We start from the raw sequence: 22,155 nt of genomic DNA on the forward strand, positions 1-22,155 counted from the left end.
CAGGAAGCAAGTCAGAACTGGACATGGAACAACAGACTGGTTCCAAATAGGAAAAGGAGTACGTCAAGGCTGTATATTGTCACCCTGCTTATTTAACTTCTATGCAGAGTACATCATGAGAAACACTGGGCTGGATGAAGCACAAGCTGGAATCAAGATTGCCAGGAGAAATATCAATAACCTCAGATATGCAGAGGACACCACCCTTATGACAGAAAGTAAAGAACTAAAGAGCCTCTTGATGAAAGTGAAAGAGGAGAGTGAAAAAGTTGGCTTAAAAAAAAAAAGAAAGAAAAAGTTGGCTTAAAGCTCAACATTCAGAAAACTAAGATCATGGCATCCGGTCTCATTACTTCATGGCAAATAGATGGGGAAACGGTGGCTGACTTTATTTTTTTGGCCTCCAAAATCACTGCAGATGGTAACTGCAGCCATGAAATAAAAAGACACTTACTCCTTGGAAGAAAAGCTATGATCAACCTTGGCAGCATATTAAAAAGCAGAGGCATTACTTTGTCAACAAAGATCCATCTAACCAAGGCTATGGTTTTTCTAGTAGTAAGGTATGGATGTGAGAGTTAGACTATAAAGAAAGCTGAGCACCAAAGAATTGATGCTTTTGAACTGTGGTGTTGGAGAAGACTCTTGAGAGTCCTTTGGACTGCAAGGAGATCCAACCAGTCTATCCTAAAGGAGAGCAGTCCTGAGTGTTCATTGGAAGGACTGATGTTGAAACTGAAACTCCAATACTTTGGCCACCTGATGCGAAGAACTGACCCTGATGCTGGGAAAGATTGAAGGTGGGAGGAGAACGGGACAACAGAGGATGAGATAGTTGGATGGCATCATTGACTCAATGGACGTGAGTTTGGGTAAGCTCTGGAAGTTGGTGATGGACAGGGAGGCCTGGTGTGCTGTGGTTCATGGGGTTGCAAAGAGTTGGACACGACTGAGCAACTGTACTGAACTGAACTTTCATCACAGGGGACTGGAATGCAAAAGTAGGAAGTCAAGAAATACCTGGAGTAATAGGCAGGTTTGGCCTTGGAGTACCAAATGAAGCAGGGCAAAGCCTAATGAGTTCTGCCAAGAGAACATGCTGATCATAGCAAACACCATTTTCAACAACAAAAGAGAGGACTCTACACATGGACATCACCAGATAGTCAATACCAAAATCAGATTGAGTCTGTCCTTTGTAGCTGAAAAAGAAGCTCTATGTAGTCAGCAAAAACAAGACTGGGAGCTGACTGTGGCTCATATTATGAACTTCTTATTGCCAAATTCAGACTTAAATTGAAGAAAATAGGTAAAATCACTAGGCTCTTCAGGTATGACCTGAATCAAATCTCTTACGATTATACAGTGGAAGTGACAAATAGAGTTTAGGGATTCAATCTAATAAGAGTACCTGAAGAACTATGGATGGTGGTTCGTGACATTGTACAGGAGACAGGGATCAAGATCGTCCCCAAGAAAAAAACGCAAAAAGGCAAAATGGTTATCTGAGGAGGCCTTACAAATAGCTGAGAAAAGACGAGAAGTGAAAGGCAAAGGAGAAAAGGAAAGATATACTCATCTGAATGCAGAGTTCCAACGAACAGCAAGGAGAGGTAAGAAAGCCTTCCTCAGTGATCAATGCAAAGAAATAGAGGAAAACAACTGAATGGGGAAGACTAGAGACCTCCTCAAGGAAATTAGAGATACTAAGGAACTAACCTTAGAATGGTGCGTAATTGTATGCATCCCACATGACATTATTACTAGCCACCTGTATGGCAAGCCTTAAATTCAGTAGAGAGCTTAAAGTAAATTCTGCTCTAGGTGAGTTCTCTCCTTTGGTCCATAAACTGTTTATTTCCCTCGCCTCTTGATGAAGTCTTGCCTAAAACATTTTTGCATTACTTTCTAAGGCTATTGCTACTTCTGTTTCCCTTCCGGGGGAAAAAAAAGTGTAGTGAAGAGCTTTGGCCAATGCTCTTAGTTCTAATTCAACCTCCAATCCTGATTGCAGGCGAGCAATTTTTTTTGTTGCTGATTTGGTTTCCTCACATACAACCAAGTTATTAGTCTCTATCTTAAGTTTAAGGAAGTGCTCTGTAAACTTAATCAGCATCTACAGAGCAAATGGGATCGCTAATATCCCAGCTCAAAAAATCAATGGCTGTATTATATTCATGTCCTACCTTAGCCAGATGATACATTCGTTTGTTTTGATAATGCATTTGGGGACATATTCTGATGTTTTTAATGGATAAGTCTGTATCAACTAACTTCAACCATGCCTAGTTCTCTGCCTTTGATAGAGCAACGGAAGCATCAGATATGATACTGTCCTTCCCTATATTAGTGCCAATAGTAACATCGACCCTAATGGCAGTATTTTGACATCATGGCCCCTTCTGATCCTGCTCCAATTCCTTGAACCACACCTTCCTTCTTGATTTATTAAAAATAAAAGCTGCCTTTTTCCCATGTAGCTTGCAAATTGTTATTATGCTTTGTAAAAATAGTAATGGCAGATGGCAAGTGAATAAAATATAATTCAAGTTCTGGCTCTTTGTCTGCTAGCTGTAATCTCATCTATAAAATCATGACAGCACGATAGCCTTGAGTGAGGAATTGAAGTCGGTGTGAAATGCCCATCACCTACTGAAAGCTCAAATAGTGGCCGCTAGTGGCTAGATGAAAGTGATCAGAAGGTGATTTAGAAGTTTATGCTTTTCAAACATCCAAGAAATCTGGAAAAAAGGGCTAGTGGTACACTGGAAATACAGATGAGTATAACTGTAAAGATAAGTCCTTTCAACCATACAGATGAATGCTATCATTAAGGAGATTGTGTAGAAGATGACCAGAGATGGGCCATAACATTTAAGGATTTGGAAGAAGAGAATGCCAGAGAATAGTCAAACAGGAAAATGAGAAAATAATTAATTCCAGAAACCAAGGGGAAAACTTTCAAGCATGTTGGGATGGAAAGTGTTAACAGTGAAAGTGGCCAAGCAGCATTTAAGTATGAAGTCCTGGCAGGTGATAGGCGTGTGAGTTCTTTTGGCTCCTTTTAATTTTGGTTCATTTTTATTTTAGAATCAGAACATGGAAACTGAAATCTATGGTTTGTAGGTTTACTTAAAAGTGATAATGCTTTCTTAGTAACTGAAAACTAAATAGTCTCTATAATTAATCCAATTACAATGGGACAATTCACTAATTAATGGCCCAGTGTCTCTCCATTATGGGTAAAAATCTGTTTTGTCATCTGGGTCTTAATATAAAGAAACATGCAATCCTTACATAGGGCCTTATGCAGCATCTCTGGCACAAACTGAGCAAAAAGTCACTTACAAATGTCTTTGTGTAGTCAGCATGTAGATTTTTTGTTTGATAAGTTGATTCCATACAGCTACTCCTGATTCTTTCTATACCCAGGATATGACAGGTCTGGAGAGAAGTTGTGTAATTAATGGATTTACCCCTTTCCTCAGCAGATAGGTAATACATACAAAAGAACTCATGCCCAAATTATAGAATTTTTATTGTTTTCAAATACTATACAGAAAAAAAAAAATAAACAGTAGTATTTCATTAACAGATCCAGAAATAGTCCAAATTCAACACTTTTTTCCCCCTCTATTTCAGTAGTTTGAATTACTACTAAAATAATCCATTGGTTTCTACTCTCTTCCTTGGATTACTTTGGCTTCATAGGTGTAAGCATTCTTGCTTTATTTCCCACAAGCTCCATAAATTAAGGACATTCCTTTGTAAGAAGGGGATAATTTTAGGAATTGTTTTCTTCCGTCACACTTCTTGAATCCTTAAGCATCTGAGCTCTCTCTCACTCTTGTTGCTATGTTCTTCTAGTGTCAAACAGGAAACACAGTAGAATAACCAGGATGCCTCTCTGGTGTTCTTAGTAATTACTGTGTTCTAAATTGCCTAAGTATCTGTTAATCTGTAATATTGGATCTTCCACGGAGACTACTTGGAATAAGATTTCTAGGTTGATGTGTATTTTTCTACATTTGTCCTCCCTCTACTTTTTTGTTGCTTCTTTAGAGGCAGAGTGCTTTGCCATAGATTAAATCATTTCTAAATTAAGTTTAGGTAGATGTCTATAAAAGTGTTTCTCTATTTTCTTCTTTTATGACCATCACCAGTACCGACGTACACCCATCCCACCTTCCAACCCTATCTCTATCATTTCTCCCATAAAATAAAGAGATTTGAGGATATTTTGTTTAAAGAAACCGCTATCTTCTCCATTTTTGCCTTATTAAAAAGACAGGAACAGGGCAGGACATCCAAGAATCAGTGTGATGAAAGATGTGATAAAAGCAACTGAAAGACTAACTGGTTGAAAAAATTACGTACCACCCTTATTGAGTACCCATAGTAACTCTTTAAAAAGACAAATGTATACACATGGATTCCTCTGGGACAATGCTTCAACAACCTTTGTCTTAAAGCCTGTTCAAGTAAATAATTTATGGTAGTATGATACCATGAAGCAATGATATAAAGCAGATGGTAAAAAATTGCTTTTTTTTAAAAGCCTGGGTATCAGTTGATTATGTAATACAACAAGCTGTTTCCAGACCATTGGTCTCATAATAAATATTGAGACCTGTGCTACTGATACACAGAATTTATTAAGCTTTTCACATGTAATAGAGCATAGTTTCAATTGCATCTGAAGTGCTCACAAAAGCTCCAGCAATCAAAAAGGGCAGCATGTTACTTCATAACAATCAACACTTGTAGCTTTTCAGATTTGGTTTTCATAAGATAATTTATCCCCAAGTAAATCTAGTCATGCTTTTAAAAAATGCTTTAGGTCACTCCAAACTTGGCAATTAACATTTGGCATAAACAACAATAAAACAATCACAACTTGATAAATAACAAATACAACGTTGTAGGCCATAACCATACACAGCATAAGGAAAAGGTAGTGGTGATGGGTAAGTAACTACTAGAGTTAATGAGAGTACCTTGGCCTCCATGCAGATACTTCCAGAGGCTTTGGTTCATTCAGCCCTGACACTCTGTTTTCAAAACAGGGGGCAATGCCTACAGTATCATTTTGTAATTTCTAACCAACTGAAAACAAGTAAGTAGAAAATGATGAGTTGATTTTTATTAATGCATGAAATCCTCAGGAGTTATTACCAACCCCTTAGTATAAAAATTTTTTCAAGTTATATTAGTCATATAACTTGGTGTGCTTATTTTAAATGCTGCTAAATGAATTAAGACAGTGTTTCCCCTAATGCGAATGATTTTAGCACTTTTCAGCCTCCTAGATCTAAAAAAACTTTCAGGCTTTGGAACTGAATGTTTGAGGACAATGTTCAAATTTCAACCTATTGATAATACAACATGCTTGATTTAGAATGTTACCTTATAATTTCCTCCAAAACTAAAATTTTAATCTGGTGAAAAATAAGTAGCTATAAGTGGCATAATAACCATGACACTGAAATGGTTACTGTCACAGATGGTGATAAACAGAGGGCTCCACTCTCAGTTCACCTAGGATTTGAAATTACTGTACATAATGTCACTTACAAAACTATAAGAAACTGAATATAGAGCAGATTTATTTAGTCTGGTGTCTTTAGATACCCAAGATATAAGATACTTTATCCCCAAACAATATTCAAAAGTATTTTGTGTAGCTGGTAGTTCTTCCCTCGGAGGTAAAGAACATTTCGCCAAAATTTTTTAATAAGCAGGATGCAGAGCATTTTAAAGAACAGTCTAATCTAGGAATCAAATATACAGAGATTCAAAGAGGAAAAACAGAAACCTGTATCAAAGAAAAAGATCAAACTGGTAGCCCATACCCAGAGCAACTGTGTAAGCAATTATGATAACCCACAGCGTCTCGTATCATTCCAGTGAGGATCCCCAGGTACTAGATGTGTTTTCATTGTGATATTTCCTAAATAAAGGGGCTGAAATGCACATTAAAGAGTGTTTCCCAGGAATAGAAGTGAAGATACTTTTACATTGTTCAACCCACAAGCTATTTGGTCAAAGGAATATGTAAAGCTCAACAAAAGCACATCTGGTGGAAGTTCATGGCAATGAATGTTGACAAGATGTGCTTGGATCTCGCTTGCAGCATCTGGCAGTGAGTAGCAGAACAAAGGTGGGGGGCTCACAGGCTCTCCTGTGTCTGCTCTGGAAGAGGCTCCGTGGTGGTGGCACTAGCGCTTGCAGTTGAATTCAAGACTTCTCCGAAATCACCACCAGCAGGCTTGTTTCCCCCGACTTTAGACTTTGAAAAGTTCAAAAAGGAAGAGACGTTATGAAACACAAACTTTGCTGATTCTGCATAAAGTAACTCAAATCTTACTTAGAAGAAAAAATAAACCAGGAGCCCAAGAGTTCAGTGATTATTATATTTGTACAGAATTTAGTACTGTTGCCATGTTCCATGCAGTTTCATAGAAAAACTTAGGCAGTTTCCATGCTGAAAATATTCAAATTGGTAAATTCTACCCCTTTACTTTTCCCCCCTATCTGCTTATTGTTCTTCACAGGGAAATTTATCTTTATAAAATTTATAGAATTTTATAAGGCCTGTTATGCTAAAGAATCTACTGAATTCTCTCTTTATCTAGATAAAATTCTGTGAAATATTGAGTAAAACAAAGAAAAGAAACACATGTATGTTTCCCAGACACAGCATGACACTCTTAGCTCAGTCATGACTGGCCACAGACTCTTTAACAGTTGGAATCTAGTTGAAATTTGCTCTCTCATTCTTTCTGGCCTCCCATCCAAAATCTTTGAATTGTCTGAAAATTTTGCATGACTTGTATCCACCATATGGTTAATAAATTTATTAAAATATTCCTTAATTATAAGAAAATGTTAAGAAGACCTCTTGCAATTTATAAGTCTAAAATAACTCCTCCCCACCACTGGTCCCTTCCTACTCCAAGGCTGTGAATGGCAGTAGCACCTTCCAGTCAGACTGCTTTGCTATCCTTGGTCCTTCCCCATCTTGTTCCCCATCCAGTCGATCACTAACTTTTTGTCTGTGACTTCTAAATATCTTTTGACTCTGTCCCACTGGCACTAGCTCGACTCATACGCCATCATCTTTGGCCTGATCACAACACCTTCCTCCCACCTTGTCTCCTTCTCCAGTCTCTCTCCCCTTAGATCTGCAGGGCCAACAGTGATCTTTCTAAAATGCATAGAAGAATGCATGACTCAGATTGTTTAAAATCTTTCAGTGGCTTCCCACTTTTTCTTTAACGTGGTCCATCTATCTCTCTAGCTCTGTCTCTTGCTCTATAACCTATAGCACCGTGAAAGTGAAGTTGCTCAGTCATGTCCAACTCTTTGCGACTCCATGGACTGTAGCCTACCAGGCTCCTGAGTCCATGGAATTTTCCAGGCAAGAGTACTGGAGTGGGTTGCCATTTCCTTCTCCAGGAGATCTTCCCAACCCAGGGATCAAACCCGGGACTCTCGCACTGCAGGCAGACAGACGCTTTACCGTCTGAGCCACAGGTAGGTCAGTAAAGTTCCTCTAAGAGTCCCCAAAGCTTCAAACATTCCTTTCAACCTGAAGGCCTCCCTTTACATTACTGCATCTTCAGAGAAGTCTCTCTGGCCTTCCCTCCTGCCAAGGGTGACAGAGATTCCCACTGCTGATGCTCACTGCACCCGTGACCTCCACTGTCCTAGTGCTTAGTTGTTGTTTAGTCACTAAGTCATTTCAAACTCTTTTGTGACCCCATGAACTGTAGCCCACCAGGCTCCTCTGTCCATGGGATTTTCTAGGCAAGAATACTGGAGTGGGTTGCCATTTCTTTCTCCATGGCATCTTTCCAACTTAGGGATCGAAACTGCATCTCCTGCGTCTCCCGCCTCTCCTCTTGCAAGTGGATTCTTTACCACTAAGCCATTTGGGAAGCCCTTACCCTCCCTTTATTTTCATTGGCCATTTAATTGCCTCAACATCTTCAGAAAGCATTTGTGTCACTCTTGCTCACTGTGGTATTCCCAATGCCCAATACTCATCTCCTGGTACACGGCAAATGCTCAAGAATCACAGTTAATGACTCAATCCAAAACCTAAATGAAAGTACAAGTAGACCCCATGTTTAATTGAATATCAATGTAAGTTAGCAAAAACTATATTCCAAGCATACAACTATATTTTACAGCTTCCTTTGTGATATTTGTCTAATACATTATATCCTTTTAAAAATTACATTTTTTGAAATTTGAATGGTGCTAGTCATATTTCAAAAAATGATTTTATAGAGTCTGAATATACTCAGGAGGAAAGTACATAGTAATGACCTGGAAGTTTCTCCTCCTGTTCATTGTTAAAAGAACAGAGGCTGCCTGGTTTTCCAGCTAGTCATTTCAAAAACTAATACTCAGGGTAGATTTCAAGGAGAGACTATGATATTCCTAAAATTTTGAGAACTGAATTAGAGTAAAACCTTGACTTCTTAGAATGCACAGTTTGTTTTCAAATACCTAAGTAGAAATTAACAAGAATAAAGCAGGCCTCTGGTACTGACCTGGAAGAATGACCGTGATGTATTTTTTTGCTCATCAAATATGTATTAAGTAGTTGCAGTGTGTCAAGGACTCTTCCAGGCCACTGAAAAGCATCAGTGAGCAAAAAGAACAGGGGCCTGCATTTGTGGATTCATTAGAGCATGCATGCTGGGGGCATTAAATGAACAAGTTGCAGGGCTGTGTGTACAGCGTGATTCCTTTTTGAAAAACACACATTTATGTAGAAAGAGAAAAGGTGGGAGTAGTGTTTCTATATGCAAGAAAAAAAGATCCAGCTTGTGATACAGTGTTTGGTTTTCTTTCTATTAGCATACCCTGACTCTGTAATTTTAAAAAGCGGTATTTAAAAAGAAGTGACTCAATTACAATTCTGAAAGATAAAATATGATTATTTTAAAGCTGATATAGATGAAATACTTAAGATATCAGTTTTATCTTAATACTTGAGTTACTAGTTTTAATTTGTTTTTAAGTTTATTACTTAAGATATTTTATTTTAAACATATCCACCATAATTACCAGAATTAGTTTTGGAAAAAAATGAATATGGGCTTTGTACAAACTCTGTGGAGAAGGCTGGACAGTGGATGGGAACAAAACATCATTTTTCATCACTTGTGATCCTTGATGATATTATAGTTTCGAATATAATCTTGAAGATAATGCAATTTACAAATTCATAAAGTTGATTATTATGGGCAAATGTCCACCTTCACCAAAATCAAAGCACTCAAAAAATAAAAGTGAATCATCAATGATCACCACGGCATCATCATCATAATAAAAATGTCCAATAATTAAGGACTGAACAAACTATCCAATATAAGGCTATGCAAGCAGCCGTTAAACATAATATTGAAGAATATTTAATGATACAGAAAAATGTTTATGACCTATGGTTAATTCTTTTTTAAAAAAATATGTATTTGGCTGCATCAGGTCTTAGTTGCAGCATACAAGATCTTCCTTGTGTCATGCAGGATCTTTCACTGTGGTGCACAGACTCCCTAATTGCAATTCTTGGGCTTAGTTGCTCCACAGCATGTGGGATCTTAGTTTCCCAACCAGGGATCTAATCTACGTCCATTCTTAACCACTGGACCACCAGGGAAGTCCCTGTTAATTTTTTTTTTTAAGTGTAAGAGTATAGTCCTACAACATATCACGGTCCCTCGGTTGTAGGACCACATTTTTATGTTTTATTTTTTGTGCTTTTCTATATTGTTTTTAATTTTCTACAATGAGATTTGTATTACATTTTGTCCAATTACAAAAGTATTTGAAGTGAATAATACAAAAAGCAGCACAAACTTCTGAAGTACTACTTTTAAAAATTATATGTTTCTTTTCAGCACTCATGCTGTCATACTACAATATATACTCAAAAAATTTTATTAAGAGTATGTAACACCTTGGTTGGTTTAGTCGCTAAGTCATATCCAACTCTTGTGACCCCATGGACTGTAGCCTGCCAGGGTCCTCTGTCCATGGGATTCTCCAGGCAAGAATACTGGAGTGGGTTGCCATTGCCTTCTCTAATATATCATCTTAAACACCCGTTAATAAGGTAAAGATTAAAGTTATTAAAGTTCTTCAAATATTTTTGAAAGGAAATCCTAATTTGAATAATCTACCCACAACAAAGAAAGTTCAGGCACCAAACAAGATAACAGAAAGACCCTGTTCTTTACTTGCCTTTAAGTTTTCGACCTTTTCTTCAAATGATTTGAAAGTTGGGGAGTTTCTATGGAGAGAAAAGAGAAACAAATAATAAAATTACACACACGGAACAAAAATTTCAACAATTCAGAAAACATTAGAATTGACTGTATTCCCCTTGGCCATTATTCTCAATCAGCAAAAGAACATAGAAACCATATGTAACACCTGTACCATAGGCATGCATAACAAATGGTGTCTTCTTATGTGAGATGATCAACTTCCGTTCTAAGATTTCTACAACAATCTTTTTAATTATTTGAACTGAGCCAGTGTTAGACATATAGATAAAATACATGTGTGAGAAGAGGGAACAAAGTCAGGTACAACATTGAGTCTATCATTTCCTCAACCAACTTGTCACTGTATAAGAAAAAGCCACTGTTAGCTCAGTCTGACTTTGGTTAAAGTGCTACAGTCTAGAACTAATGTTTAAATTCATATGTTGCCTGGCAAGATTACTACCTAAAGCCACATCAGCTCAGCAGGACAAGCAAACCAGAGGAGGTTCCACACCAGGGATCCTGGTTCCCAGGAGAAACAGAGACCAAAAGGAAGGGAGGGGCAGGAAACAATTTGGCCACTCCACAAAGCTGCCCCAACTAACAGAGGCTCTCCAAGCCCACAGGAAGCCTCTCCCGTGCCTTCACATTCATCCACATTAGTTGGGGAGGATCACAGTGCCTATGTGTCACTTTCACCTGGGTTTCCAAAGCTTTTATACCATCCACCTGACCTCCAACATCCTTCCTGCTACCATGATGAAATAGAAGAAGGAAAAATGGGCTTCCCCCTTCCCACCATCATGACAGGCAGTCGGTCCCAAAGGGTGATCCCCAGACCAGCTGTATCAGTAGCCTTTAGGAAGTTGTTAGCAAAGCAGATTTTCAGGTCCCACCCCAGGCTTACAGAATCAGAAAGTCGACATGGGCCCACCAGGCAGGGACTTTTAACAAGCCTTCCAGGTAGTTCCGATGTACACTAAAGTTCAAGTCAAGCGTACATTGTTGAAAAATTTTCTGCCTCTATAGAGAGGTCAGGTGAGGTAGTAAAAGGTGCCACTTGCAAGTGCTTATTGATGAAAGAGGACACTAGAATGAGATCTCAGTTGGTTCCAGATGTCACAGTGGGATGAAGGAAGTAGAAATGGGGAGGATGAGAAAAAGGGAGACTGTAACTAAAGCTAATGTGAACAGAGGAGGTGGGCCACCCACATCCATGAAAAGAAACGGTTGATCAGATGAGCAGTGTTCAATTTTTTTTTTTAATTAAACAGATTCCAGAATGAAACAATTTAATAGGTTTGCAAAATAAAGTAGAAATAATCATTCCTTTTGAAAATCACAAACATTTAATGGATTTCTTACACCAGCCTAATAACATTGGGAGGACCAAATGAAAGCTAGTAACAGTTTTCACAGCTTGTTTAGAGCAGACTTCTAGTTCCTACTTTGGAACAGTTCAAGAGAAACATCTGGATAAAAAGTAAGAAAGCATCAGACCAACTACATTTTGTGAAAATATACTTTACCTCATAGCAGGCATGCTAATTGAGTGTTGAATGGAGCGTATGCTAAGAGGCAGCATTAAAAAGAGACAGAAATGGAGTTAGTAAAGTGGTGATTAGATATTATAAAAAGCAACCAAAATTTAGTTTTCTAGAATCTTGTTCTTCTGGCACCATAAAAAATTACTTGCTTTTTGAGGTGGAGGGGATCAAAGTTAGCACAACATAACTTTTATTCATGAGCCAATTTGATTCCAGTAGTTCATAATTCAGCTAATAAATCAACTTGGCATTTTTATAGCACTTTGAAAACTGCCGAGTGCTTTCACCAGTACTTGTAAGGCATCTGGCATCAAGGCTCAAGAGTTAATAATTTATAGGTCACAGCAGAATCATAAATGGAACTTAGGTCTTTGAACTCCTAATCCAGTGTTCACCACCTCCCCTCAAAATATGAAGCACACACATACAGATACGTACACACACACACACAAGCAAGACCACTGAAGAGTTCCTGCAGCCATCATTCTCCCACACATTTGGTACCAGAACAGAAAGGTTTCAGAGTTACTATTTGACAACTTCAAGTGACTTTAAAATGACATCACTTCTTAGTAGCAGTAGTCAGTTTTCTAGTAAGAAACCTGTACTCGCTCTTAATTAAACTAAATGTCCTTATAGGCCATTCAAATAAGATTTGGCCCCCTGTCATTATACAACTTGCAGTTGTCAATCACCCTTGCTGCTGCTGCAGCTGCAGCTAAGTTGCGTCAGTTGTGTCTGACTCTGTGCGACCCCACAGACAGCAGCCCAACAGGCTCCTCTGTCCCTGGGATTCTCCAGGCAAGAATACTGGAGTGGGTTGCCATTTCCTTCTCCAATGCATGAAAGTGAAAAATGAAAGTGAAGTCACTCAGTCATGTCCAACTCTTAGCAACCTCATGGACTGTAGCCTACCAGGCTCCTCCGTCCATGGGATTCTCCAAGCAAGAGTACTGGAGTGGGCTGCCATTGCCTTCTCCAATCACCCTTGAGCATACACCTACTTGCATTCCCTTTCCTGACTGGTGGTGGGTACAAGCCCTATTCTGCACAGCGCAGAATCAAAAGGAGGAGACAGGGAATATAAAAAGGGAAGCAGAGAGCGATCACTGCCACTCCTTTGGGGTCAGCCTGCTCCCACGTCTTGGGAATGTACTATCCCCTCTGTTTAATAAAAGAACTGTAACTGAGCTGTAACCAGTCGGTCATTTCGAATCCTTGCTACACTGAGATAGGAACTGAGAAATCCTGTCTGTGTGAGCTGTAATTCGTCTATCATCCCAAATCTTTGTTACGACGAGACAAGAATGGAGGGAGAGAGAGAAATCGACCTGACATGAAGCTGCCTCTATTGCCACAGCCACCTTGCCAAAGCCACCTTCTACTGTCAGTAGAGTTCCACCCACCAAAATTAATCTTCTGGTAATCAACGAATTGTTTAGACTGAATGAAAAGAAAAACAAAACTATTTGATACAATTAAGATTCTTATCCTGGGATTGTGTAATTAAAACACTAAGGCGCTAATCAGCTAGTGGTAGGCACTTGAGCTAAAAACTCATGGAGGCTTTAATGTTGAGGAAGATATTTTTGGGGAACAGGTAAAAGTTGTAAGAATACAGAGGAAGCCAATTCCCAAAGAAAGATTTGCATATGAGCAGAGAGGAAGAGGAAAGGAAGGAGAGAGGACCATGAAGAAAAGAGGGTTCAAGTGGGAGAGAAAGGAGTTTCTTCGTTTCTTTGGGCTCTAGAAGCTATCTTGACTTCTAACAGCTTTCCAATCTGCAGGACTAGTCTGGATGGGGCTGAGCTTGCTTCCTTTCCTTGTCTTGAATTACAAAACAACTTTCATTCTGTGCAACGCCTTTCCATTTTAGGTGAGCAAAGTCACAGTTTTCTATTCTTCTTAACCAAAAGACTCTTCACTAGAACACTTTGGCAGAAATTATCAAATTCTGGCAAAAAAAAGTACATAATAGCTAAGCCAGTGATAAGTTGTTTGTCCACAGGACTCACACAGTGAATTCCATAGTATCAACAAAATGAGAAAATGGGTGGATAAAGTAAGTACAAATTCAGAAATGGACAGTTAATTCTGGTCATTGTCTCCAAGCATCTACATAAAAGATCATTTCCTCCAGTGGCCATCTGGTGTGTTCTGTGCCCTTTAAACCAGGAGACAAGTTAGTTTAAAGGTACTAGGGCAAAGGCAGAGTGAGGAAAAAAATCATAAAAGCGTATTAATTCTAGATGCATCAAGTTGACTATGTAGTCAACATCCAGGGCACAAGTCAATTCAGGATTATACTCCATAAGAACAAGTCCTGATCATAAAAGTTGAAAAACTGAATTGTAAATGTCACCTAGAATTTTCAGGGGATGAAGAATTAAAACAGGAAAGCAGTGGGGAGCTATGCATGACTCATCAAGGGGTCCTCCCGGGATTAGGTAAGAGAAGGATGGCGGTGGAGCATCATTGAGAGGGGACATCAGGGGGACAGGGCAAACTGACCAATAGGGCAAACAGTTAGGAGAAGACTCCGTAATGCTGCAAATACAGACCACTTTTTAAAAATATTCTGTTTTTACAACATTATCATAGAAAAGTACTACCAATACGCTTCCAAGAAAACCAAAGGAGAAATGATAATTTGGGAGCCTTTTAACTTATTAAGTGCTGAGCAGATGCCAAAGATGTTTGTGATATGACTTAATGTTAAAAACGATCTCTTTGAGAATTCAGTACAGCATCTCCTGTAGAGGACTTTAGGGTCCTTTATGGGATAATGACAAAGTCACTCTTACTGGTACTGCACCTCAATCAGCAGCTATGGCAGATAAAGAATTTAAAGATTTGAGTACCATGAAGGATGCACTCACTAAATATGTGTAAGTGTGAATGTGTTACAAAAAGCAAGGAAGTAATTACAATAAGGTGTTCATTTTGTGATAAACACAGTTGAATTTCTGTATGTGTTACTTTTCACAATAAGAAAAGATTAAAAAGAACAGAGAATGAAATCAGGTAGAGTAATACAAAGTCAAGGTGTTGCCATTTCTGAAGCAGCCATTACAGCAGCAAGAACAAGGAATGCATATTAATTTCAAGTCCAACAAGGGCTTCTCTACCTGAACATCTCTACAACCCATATTCAGATGAAATTCTATTTTATCGGTGGCTAGTCTGTGATCTAATAATTAGTCAGCTGTCTTTGCATTTCTAGCCTCCCTATGCAAGGTTACACAAAGTTTCAACTTGCTTCAACTTACATATCACCTCCAATTTCACTGATGTTCAAATATAATATGGAAAACTTCAAAAGCAAAAAGCCATGTTGCTCCTGGACCAGAACTGTCTCTAATAGATGTTAATATATTGGGAAGATTAGCTAGCATCTATAAAGCAAATTTTGTTGCAAGTTTTTCCAACTGGATTTCAACCCTCAAAGATAGTAACCTACAATCAAAGCAAGAATGTAAATCTGGATTCCTCAAAACACTAAAGGAAAAAGAAATCAAAGAGGACAACCTGACTCTAACTCAGACACACTAAGTATTTTATAATCTAATATTTACTCTTTGGAAGTTATTCTTTTAAAAAGCTGAATTGACTTTTTAAATTTTTGTTGTTTCTTACACAGTTGTTTGAACTTTTCATCCCCAATAATATTAAAGGGGGAGGAATAGAGGGAAAAGGAGAAAGAAGAATGTAGCAAATGGCAGACAGAGAAAGAAGAGAGGCTGGTCAACATGTCTCAAAGCATACTGTGTGCCAAGCATGTTTTTAAGAGCCGTTCATGTATTATTATTCCCTTTTGCCCTCAAAATAATCTCTTGATCACAGGTGATGAGCCAAAGTAACTACCAGACAGTGGCTGGAGGGTCAAAGTCTTAAGCTATCATTGCCCTGGGGAGATAGAACAAGACAGAGGGGACCACAGGCTCCTGAACTCTTGTGTGCCTGGGTTCAAGTCCTGACCTTCAGCCAGATGGCTGTGTGACCATGGGGAAGTCACTTAACCTCTCTGTGGCTCAGTTTTTCTCATCTGAAAAATCAAAAAGCTAACAGTACCTACTATAACTGTTTACCATTATGTTATTATTATAGATGACTTTATTTTTATTTATTTATGTATTTGGCTGTGTTGAGTCTTAGTTATTACACATGGGATCTCCCTTGCATCATTCAGGATCTTTTGTAGGACCCCACGGACTCTCTAGTTGTGGTATGCAGGCTTAACTGACCCATGGCATGTGGGATCTTAGTTCCCTGACCATGAATTGAACATGTGTACCCTGCATCGCAAGGCAGATTCTTTTCCACTGGACCACTAGGGAAGTACCTACGACTTTAACTGAAATAAACATTAATACTTATCTAAGATTATATCCTTTAAAGCTTTCAAATTTCACCCGGCTATTATTTTGGTTGGTAACTCAAACCCTACAGTCCAGGACAGTGCCTGGCACAAAGCTGTCATTCTATAAATACATCTGAATTAAAGAATGAATGAATAAATAACTGCAGCAACTGAAATTAGGGTGTATGAGCATGAAAGATAGGAAAGTGCATTAAAGTTTTTCAAATTCTGGAACTTCCCTGGTGGTCCAGTGGTTAAGATGCCACACTCCAAATGCAGAAGGCCCAGGTTCAATACCTGGTCAGGGAACTAGACCCCACATGTCACAACTAACATCTGGCACAGCCAAATAAATTTTTTTTTAAAAACCTTTACAAGTTCAAATCAAAAGGTACCCTATTATAACAAAAGAGATCATTTCTTATTAAGTGGTAGAAAATTTCAGCAAAATGGAATTGTCTGGAATAACCTGAATGAACCCCAAACCAATTTTAAAAAATTAGAGGTTTACATGAAGAGACTCACAGGCCAAAAGGAGAAGGTTCCTTTGAAGAGAGAGGGAAATCCTCCTGAACGTATCAGAAATATTTGTCTAATGAGGTTGCTGAATTGTTAGAGCATGCTCTTAATAACATGAACATCATTAAACACCTGCACCAAGTGAAATGAAAATACTCCTTTAAAGTTTCTCTCAACAAAAATAAAGGCACGAGTCCATGTTTACCAGGTATGTGCAGAAAACAAGCCAACAGCAGAGGAGTGACTGTGAACACACCCCCTGGGACAAGATGTCTGTCCTCAGAGGGCTCCTCTGGCCTGCTGCAGACCATCAGTTGTGAGGTTGTCAAAAACAGACATCTCTCGTTGTGTCTCTCTGTCGCTCTCTCTCTTCCTCCTTTCTTCTCTCCCTTTCTTTCCCTCTCTCTCCTTCTCCCCATCCCTCCCCTCCTCTTCCTCTTCCTTACTCACCTTGTAGACAATATCTACACCTCAAGTGCTACCTTATTAACTGATAACATATTAATAGTACAATCAAAACTGTTGCTGGCTCTAACAATGCAAGTCAGCAAAATGCCCGCAATTCCATCAGACTGAAATCCTCGCCACAAGTCTTCAGGTTTAGCATGAACTTGGAACAAAGGGTAGCCAACAGGATTATCAACTACTGCAAGCACTGGCAAAAAGGGGCCCCTGCATCCACCTCCATGAGAGGAAAGGCCATGCTACTCGGAAGGAAACCCTCAGGCCTGCTGCCCACGCTCCTCTTCTTGTACAGTTCTTGGGGGCATGTGGTCAGTATTTGCCTCTGTGACTCACTCGCCTAAAAAGATGTAGATTTTTTATACATGTTTTCTATTATATATGTTTTATATATTCCTATTATATGTTTTCATATATTTTCTATTATATAAGTCAGATTACAATCAGGACACCTTGATCGAGAAATGATTTTTTAAAGTGAAATTAACTCAACTGAAAAGTTGAGTTCAGTTCAGGCACTCAGTCTTGTCAGACTCTTTGTGACCCCATGGACTGCAGCACGGCAGGCTTCCCTGTCCATCACCAACTCCCAGAGCTTGTTCAAACTCATGTCCATCAAGTCGGTGATGCCATCCAGTCATCTCATCCTCTGTCATCCCCTTCTCCCACCTTCAATCTTTCCCAGCATCAGGGTCTTTTCAAATGAGTCAGCACTTCGCATCAGGTGGCCAAGTGACTGGAGTTTCAGCTTCAGCATCAGTCCTTCCAATGAATATTCAGGACTGATCTCCTTTAGGATGGACTGGTTGGATCTCCTTGCAGTCCAAGGGACTCTCAAGAGTCTTCCGCAACACCACAGTTCAAAAGCATCAATTCTTCAGTGCTCAGCTTTCTTTATGGTCCTACTCTTACATCCATACATGACTACTGGGAAAACCATAGCTTTGACTAGACAGACTTCTGTCTGCAAAGTAATGTCCCCGCTTTTACATATTCTGTCTATGTTGGTCATAGTTTTTCTTCCAAGGAGCAAGTGTCTTTTAATTTCATGGCTGCAGTCACCATGTGCAGTGATTTGGGAGCAAAAAAAAAAAAAATGTCTTGTCACTGTTTCCATTGTTTTCCCATCTATTTGCCATGAAATGACTGGACTGGATGCTTTGATCTTAGTTTTCTGAATGTTGAGTTTTAAGCCAACTTTTCCACTCTCCTCTTTCACTTTCATCAAGAGGCTCTTTAGTTCTTCCTCACTTTCTGCCATAAGGGTGGTATCATCTGTGTCTGAGGTTATTGATATTTTTCCTGGCAATCTTGATTCCAGCTTGTGCTACATCCAGTCCAGCATTTCTCATGATGTACTCTGCATATAAGTTAAAAAAGCAGGGTGACAATATGCAGCCTTGATGTACTCCTTTCCCTATTTGGAACCAGTCTGTTGTTCCATGTCCGGTCCTAACTGTTGCTTCTGGACTTGCATACAGATTTCTTAGGAGGCAGGTCAGGTGGTCTGGTAGCCCCATCTCTTTCAGAATTTTCCACAGTTTGTTGTGATCCACACAGTCAAAGGCTTTGGTGTAGTCAATAAAGCAGAAGTAGATGTTTTTCTGGAACGCTCTTGCTTTTTCAATGATCTAACGGATGTTGGCAATTTGATCTTTGGTTCCTCTGCATTTTCAAGCTTGAACATCTGGAAGTTCACGGTTCACATACTGTTGAAGCCTGGCTAGAGAATTTTGAGTATGACTTTGCTAGCATGTGAGATGAGTGCAATTGTGTGGTAGTTTGAGCATTCTTTGGCATTGCCTTTCTTTGGCAATGAAAGGCATGAATGGAATGAAATGTACAGACCGGAATGAAAACTGACCTTTTCCAGGCCTGTGCCACTGATGAGTTTTCCAAATTTGCTGGCATATTGAGTGCAGCACTTTCACAGCATCATCTTTTAGGATTTGAAATAGCTCCACTGGAATTTCATCACCTCCACTAGCTTTGTTGGTAGGGATGCTCCCTAAGGCCCACTTGAATTCACATTCCAGGATGTCTGGCTCTAGGTGAGTGATCACACCATCGTGGTTATCTGGGTCATGAAGATCTTTTTTGTACAGTTCTTCCATGTATTCTTGCCACCTCATCTTAATATCTTTTGCTTCTGTTAGGTCCATACCATTTCTGTCCTTTATTGTGCCCATCTTTGCATGAAATGTTCCCTTGGTATCTCGAACTTTCTTGAAGAGATCTTTCATCTTTCCCATTCTATTATTTTCCTCTTACTTCTTTGCATTGATCACTGAGGAAGGTTTTCTTATCTCTCCTTGCTATTCTTTGGAACTCTGCATTCAAATGGGTTTATCTTTCCTTTTCTCCTTTGCCTTTAGCTTCTCTTCTTTTCTCAGCTATTTGTAAGGCCTCCTCAGACAACCATGTTGCCTTTTTGTATTTCTTTTTCTTAGAGATGGTCTTGATCACTGCCTCCTGTACAATGTCATGAACCTTCATCCATAGTCCTTCAGGCAGTGTGTCTATCAGATCTAATCCCTTGAAACTGTTTGTCACTTTCACTGTATAATCATCAGGGATTTGATTTAGGTCATACCTGAATGGTCTAGTGGTTTTCCCTACTTTGTTCAATTTAAATCTGAATTTGGCAATAAGGAGTCCATGACCTGAGCCACAGTCTGCTCCTGGTCTTGTTTTTGCTGACTGTATAGAGCCTCTCCATCACCCTCTGTGATGTCCCACACTGTCCGTGGAGTGTGTTCCTCTCTAAATAAACCTACTTCTTATTTATCACTTTGTCTCTCACTGGATTCTTTCTGAGATGAAACATCAAGAATCTGAGGTTTATTAGGTCCTGAAACCAGATGCCAAAGACTAAGGGCTTTACTCAACTTTTAACCTATAAGAAATAATTCCAAAATGTAGCTCTCTTATATCTCCCACTTCCAAGTTGTAATATGAAGCCTAACTTTAACCAGGACCTGCACTGATACATAATATATTGATACACAAAGAATACATTATTCATTAATAACTAGACTGAAAATGTTAGACAAAGTATGATCTTAATTGAATTTTTTTAATGAAATGAAAAAAAGTGACTGTGTAAGCAACAAGAAAAGAGCCGCCCAACTCATATTATTTCCAGTGAATTAATAAGACAGCACATACTGAGCCATTCTTAGGTACATTTGCTTAATCTTCTCCAAAGTATACAGAAAAAATGGTGGTATGAACTGATGAAATCCTTCTTCAACAGCACTTACATAGTTTTATTATTTTTGTTTACATTACACCTAGTGTTGTTTTATAATTAAGTATGAACAGGGCTCTTCCATTCTTTCGAGGCCACACCACACAGCATGCGGGATCTTAGTTCCCTGCTGGACAGTGGTTAAGAATCCACCTTGCAATGCAGAGGATGTGGGTTCGATTCCCATTCAAGGAATTAAGATTCCATAATGCCCCAGAGCAATGAAAACCTGAGTGCCGCAACAACTGAGCCTGCATGAAACAATGAGGATACCAAGGGCTGCAACCAAAACCCAAGGCAGCCAAATAAATAAAAACAGTAATAATAAGGCCGCAAAACACAGCATGTGGGATTTTAGTTCTCCAACCAGGGGTTGAAGCTGTGCCCTGGGAATGCAGCATCTTACCCACTAGACTGCCAGGGAAGTCCTAGGGCTCTTCCACTCTTAACTCGTTCCTGGGCCCCACCTCCCTTCCCCCATTCAATGCACTCAAAGATTTTAAGCTCTTTCTTAATAAGAACTGTGTCTGGTATAGGTTATATCCCTTGGATCCATCCACGGTGTACACCTTTATGTTAGCAGAATGGATTATGTGAGTGAACACATCCTTACACAACCTCATAACATTAGATAAAATTCTCTTAATAGTTTCCTAAAGCACTTAGGCCATTTTCACTTGAACACCAAAGATACAGAATTGATTGCTATCACTGATTTCTTGGTTTTTTTTTTTTTAAAGCACAATTCTAAATGTAAATAGTTTAATACTCAGAATTTGTTTATCTCCCTGACTTACTCTTTCAGAGATAAGTAAGAGAAAGCCTCAGTTATAAGTATCTATTTGATTACATAAGAAGGCACAATGCTAGCCACAGCAAGTGACTGCTTGAGAAGACAATTCACATTAATAGGAACAGAGATAGAGACCAGTGTGTTAACTTTCCTACTTATACTCAAAAGACCTTCCACCTTCGTTTTCTCTAACTACTAATTGGATATTCAGAGAGTCTATATGGGAGGGAGAGGAGAGGTTTGCTCAATATCACAAAGATTCCTTTCAGAAGGGAAGATTTGGGCTGATATCTTTTTAACATGCTTTCTTTTTTGGCCTAATATACTTTATTTCTCCTTTTGCAGCTATGAAATGTCCTTGCGTGCAGAGTTACAGAATACAACTCATGGAAAGAAATAATAAAATAGTAAACACTAGAGGCTAACAAAACAAGTACTAAAACATGCTGAGTCATGGTATATTATCTTAGGCATATTTTACCATAATTAAAAAAAAATGTCACAGTAACCTGGAAAGAGAAAAGACTAACATTGTGAGACAGTACATATGCTGTCTATTACAACTGCATAATGGGAGTCAGGTGAAGGGAGATTCCAACATCCTGACATAGGCACCAAAGAAATTACAGCATCAAAAACAAACAAACAAAGTCAGACATTAAAAGGGAGGAATTCTGCATGCCATGGTAAAGCTGATTCTTTTTTACCAAACACACACACACACAAAAGGAAAGTAAAATGTCAAAATCATTTCCATATCCCTTGAATCATGTGCCAAATTATTCTCCTTTTAATGTATCCATTACCCATGGTATACAAGAAACCCTCCCTTGAAAATAGGAATGCACCAGAGAAAAGATATTTCAAAATGCAAGATTATGTAGTGGACAAACATGACCATCCAATGTGGCATCATAGCCTAAGCACACTTGTCTTAGACG

General features: G+C 38.9%; 1 protein-coding gene across 7 annotated transcripts in view; it reads right to left on the bottom strand.

Moving 5' to 3' along the window:
- TPD52 (tumor protein D52) overlaps positions 1–22,155 on the bottom strand; it is a 155,743-nt gene that overhangs the window by 104,406 nt on the left and 29,182 nt on the right. For 3 of the 7 annotated variants that reach the window (XM_068983276.1, XM_068983275.1, XM_068983279.1), the window contains 3 exons: positions 11,813–11,854; positions 10,258–10,306; positions 3,535–6,289 (listed from right to left, as the gene is read on the bottom strand). In XM_068983276.1, the coding sequence (XP_068839377.1) occupies positions 6,170–6,289; positions 10,258–10,306; positions 11,813–11,854 (211 nt within the window). In that variant the 3' untranslated portion in view covers positions 3,535–6,169. Of the gene's footprint in view, positions 1–3,534; positions 6,290–10,257; positions 10,307–11,812; positions 11,855–22,155 lie in introns of those variants that run through there. The other 4 variants (XM_068983277.1, XM_068983278.1, XM_068983280.1 and 1 more) reach the window with 2 other exon arrangements.

The sequence above is a fragment of the Capricornis sumatraensis genome, chromosome 11, assembly GCF_032405125.1.
Source record: "Capricornis sumatraensis isolate serow.1 chromosome 11, serow.2, whole genome shotgun sequence".
NCBI lineage: Eukaryota > Metazoa > Chordata > Mammalia > Artiodactyla > Bovidae > Capricornis > Capricornis sumatraensis.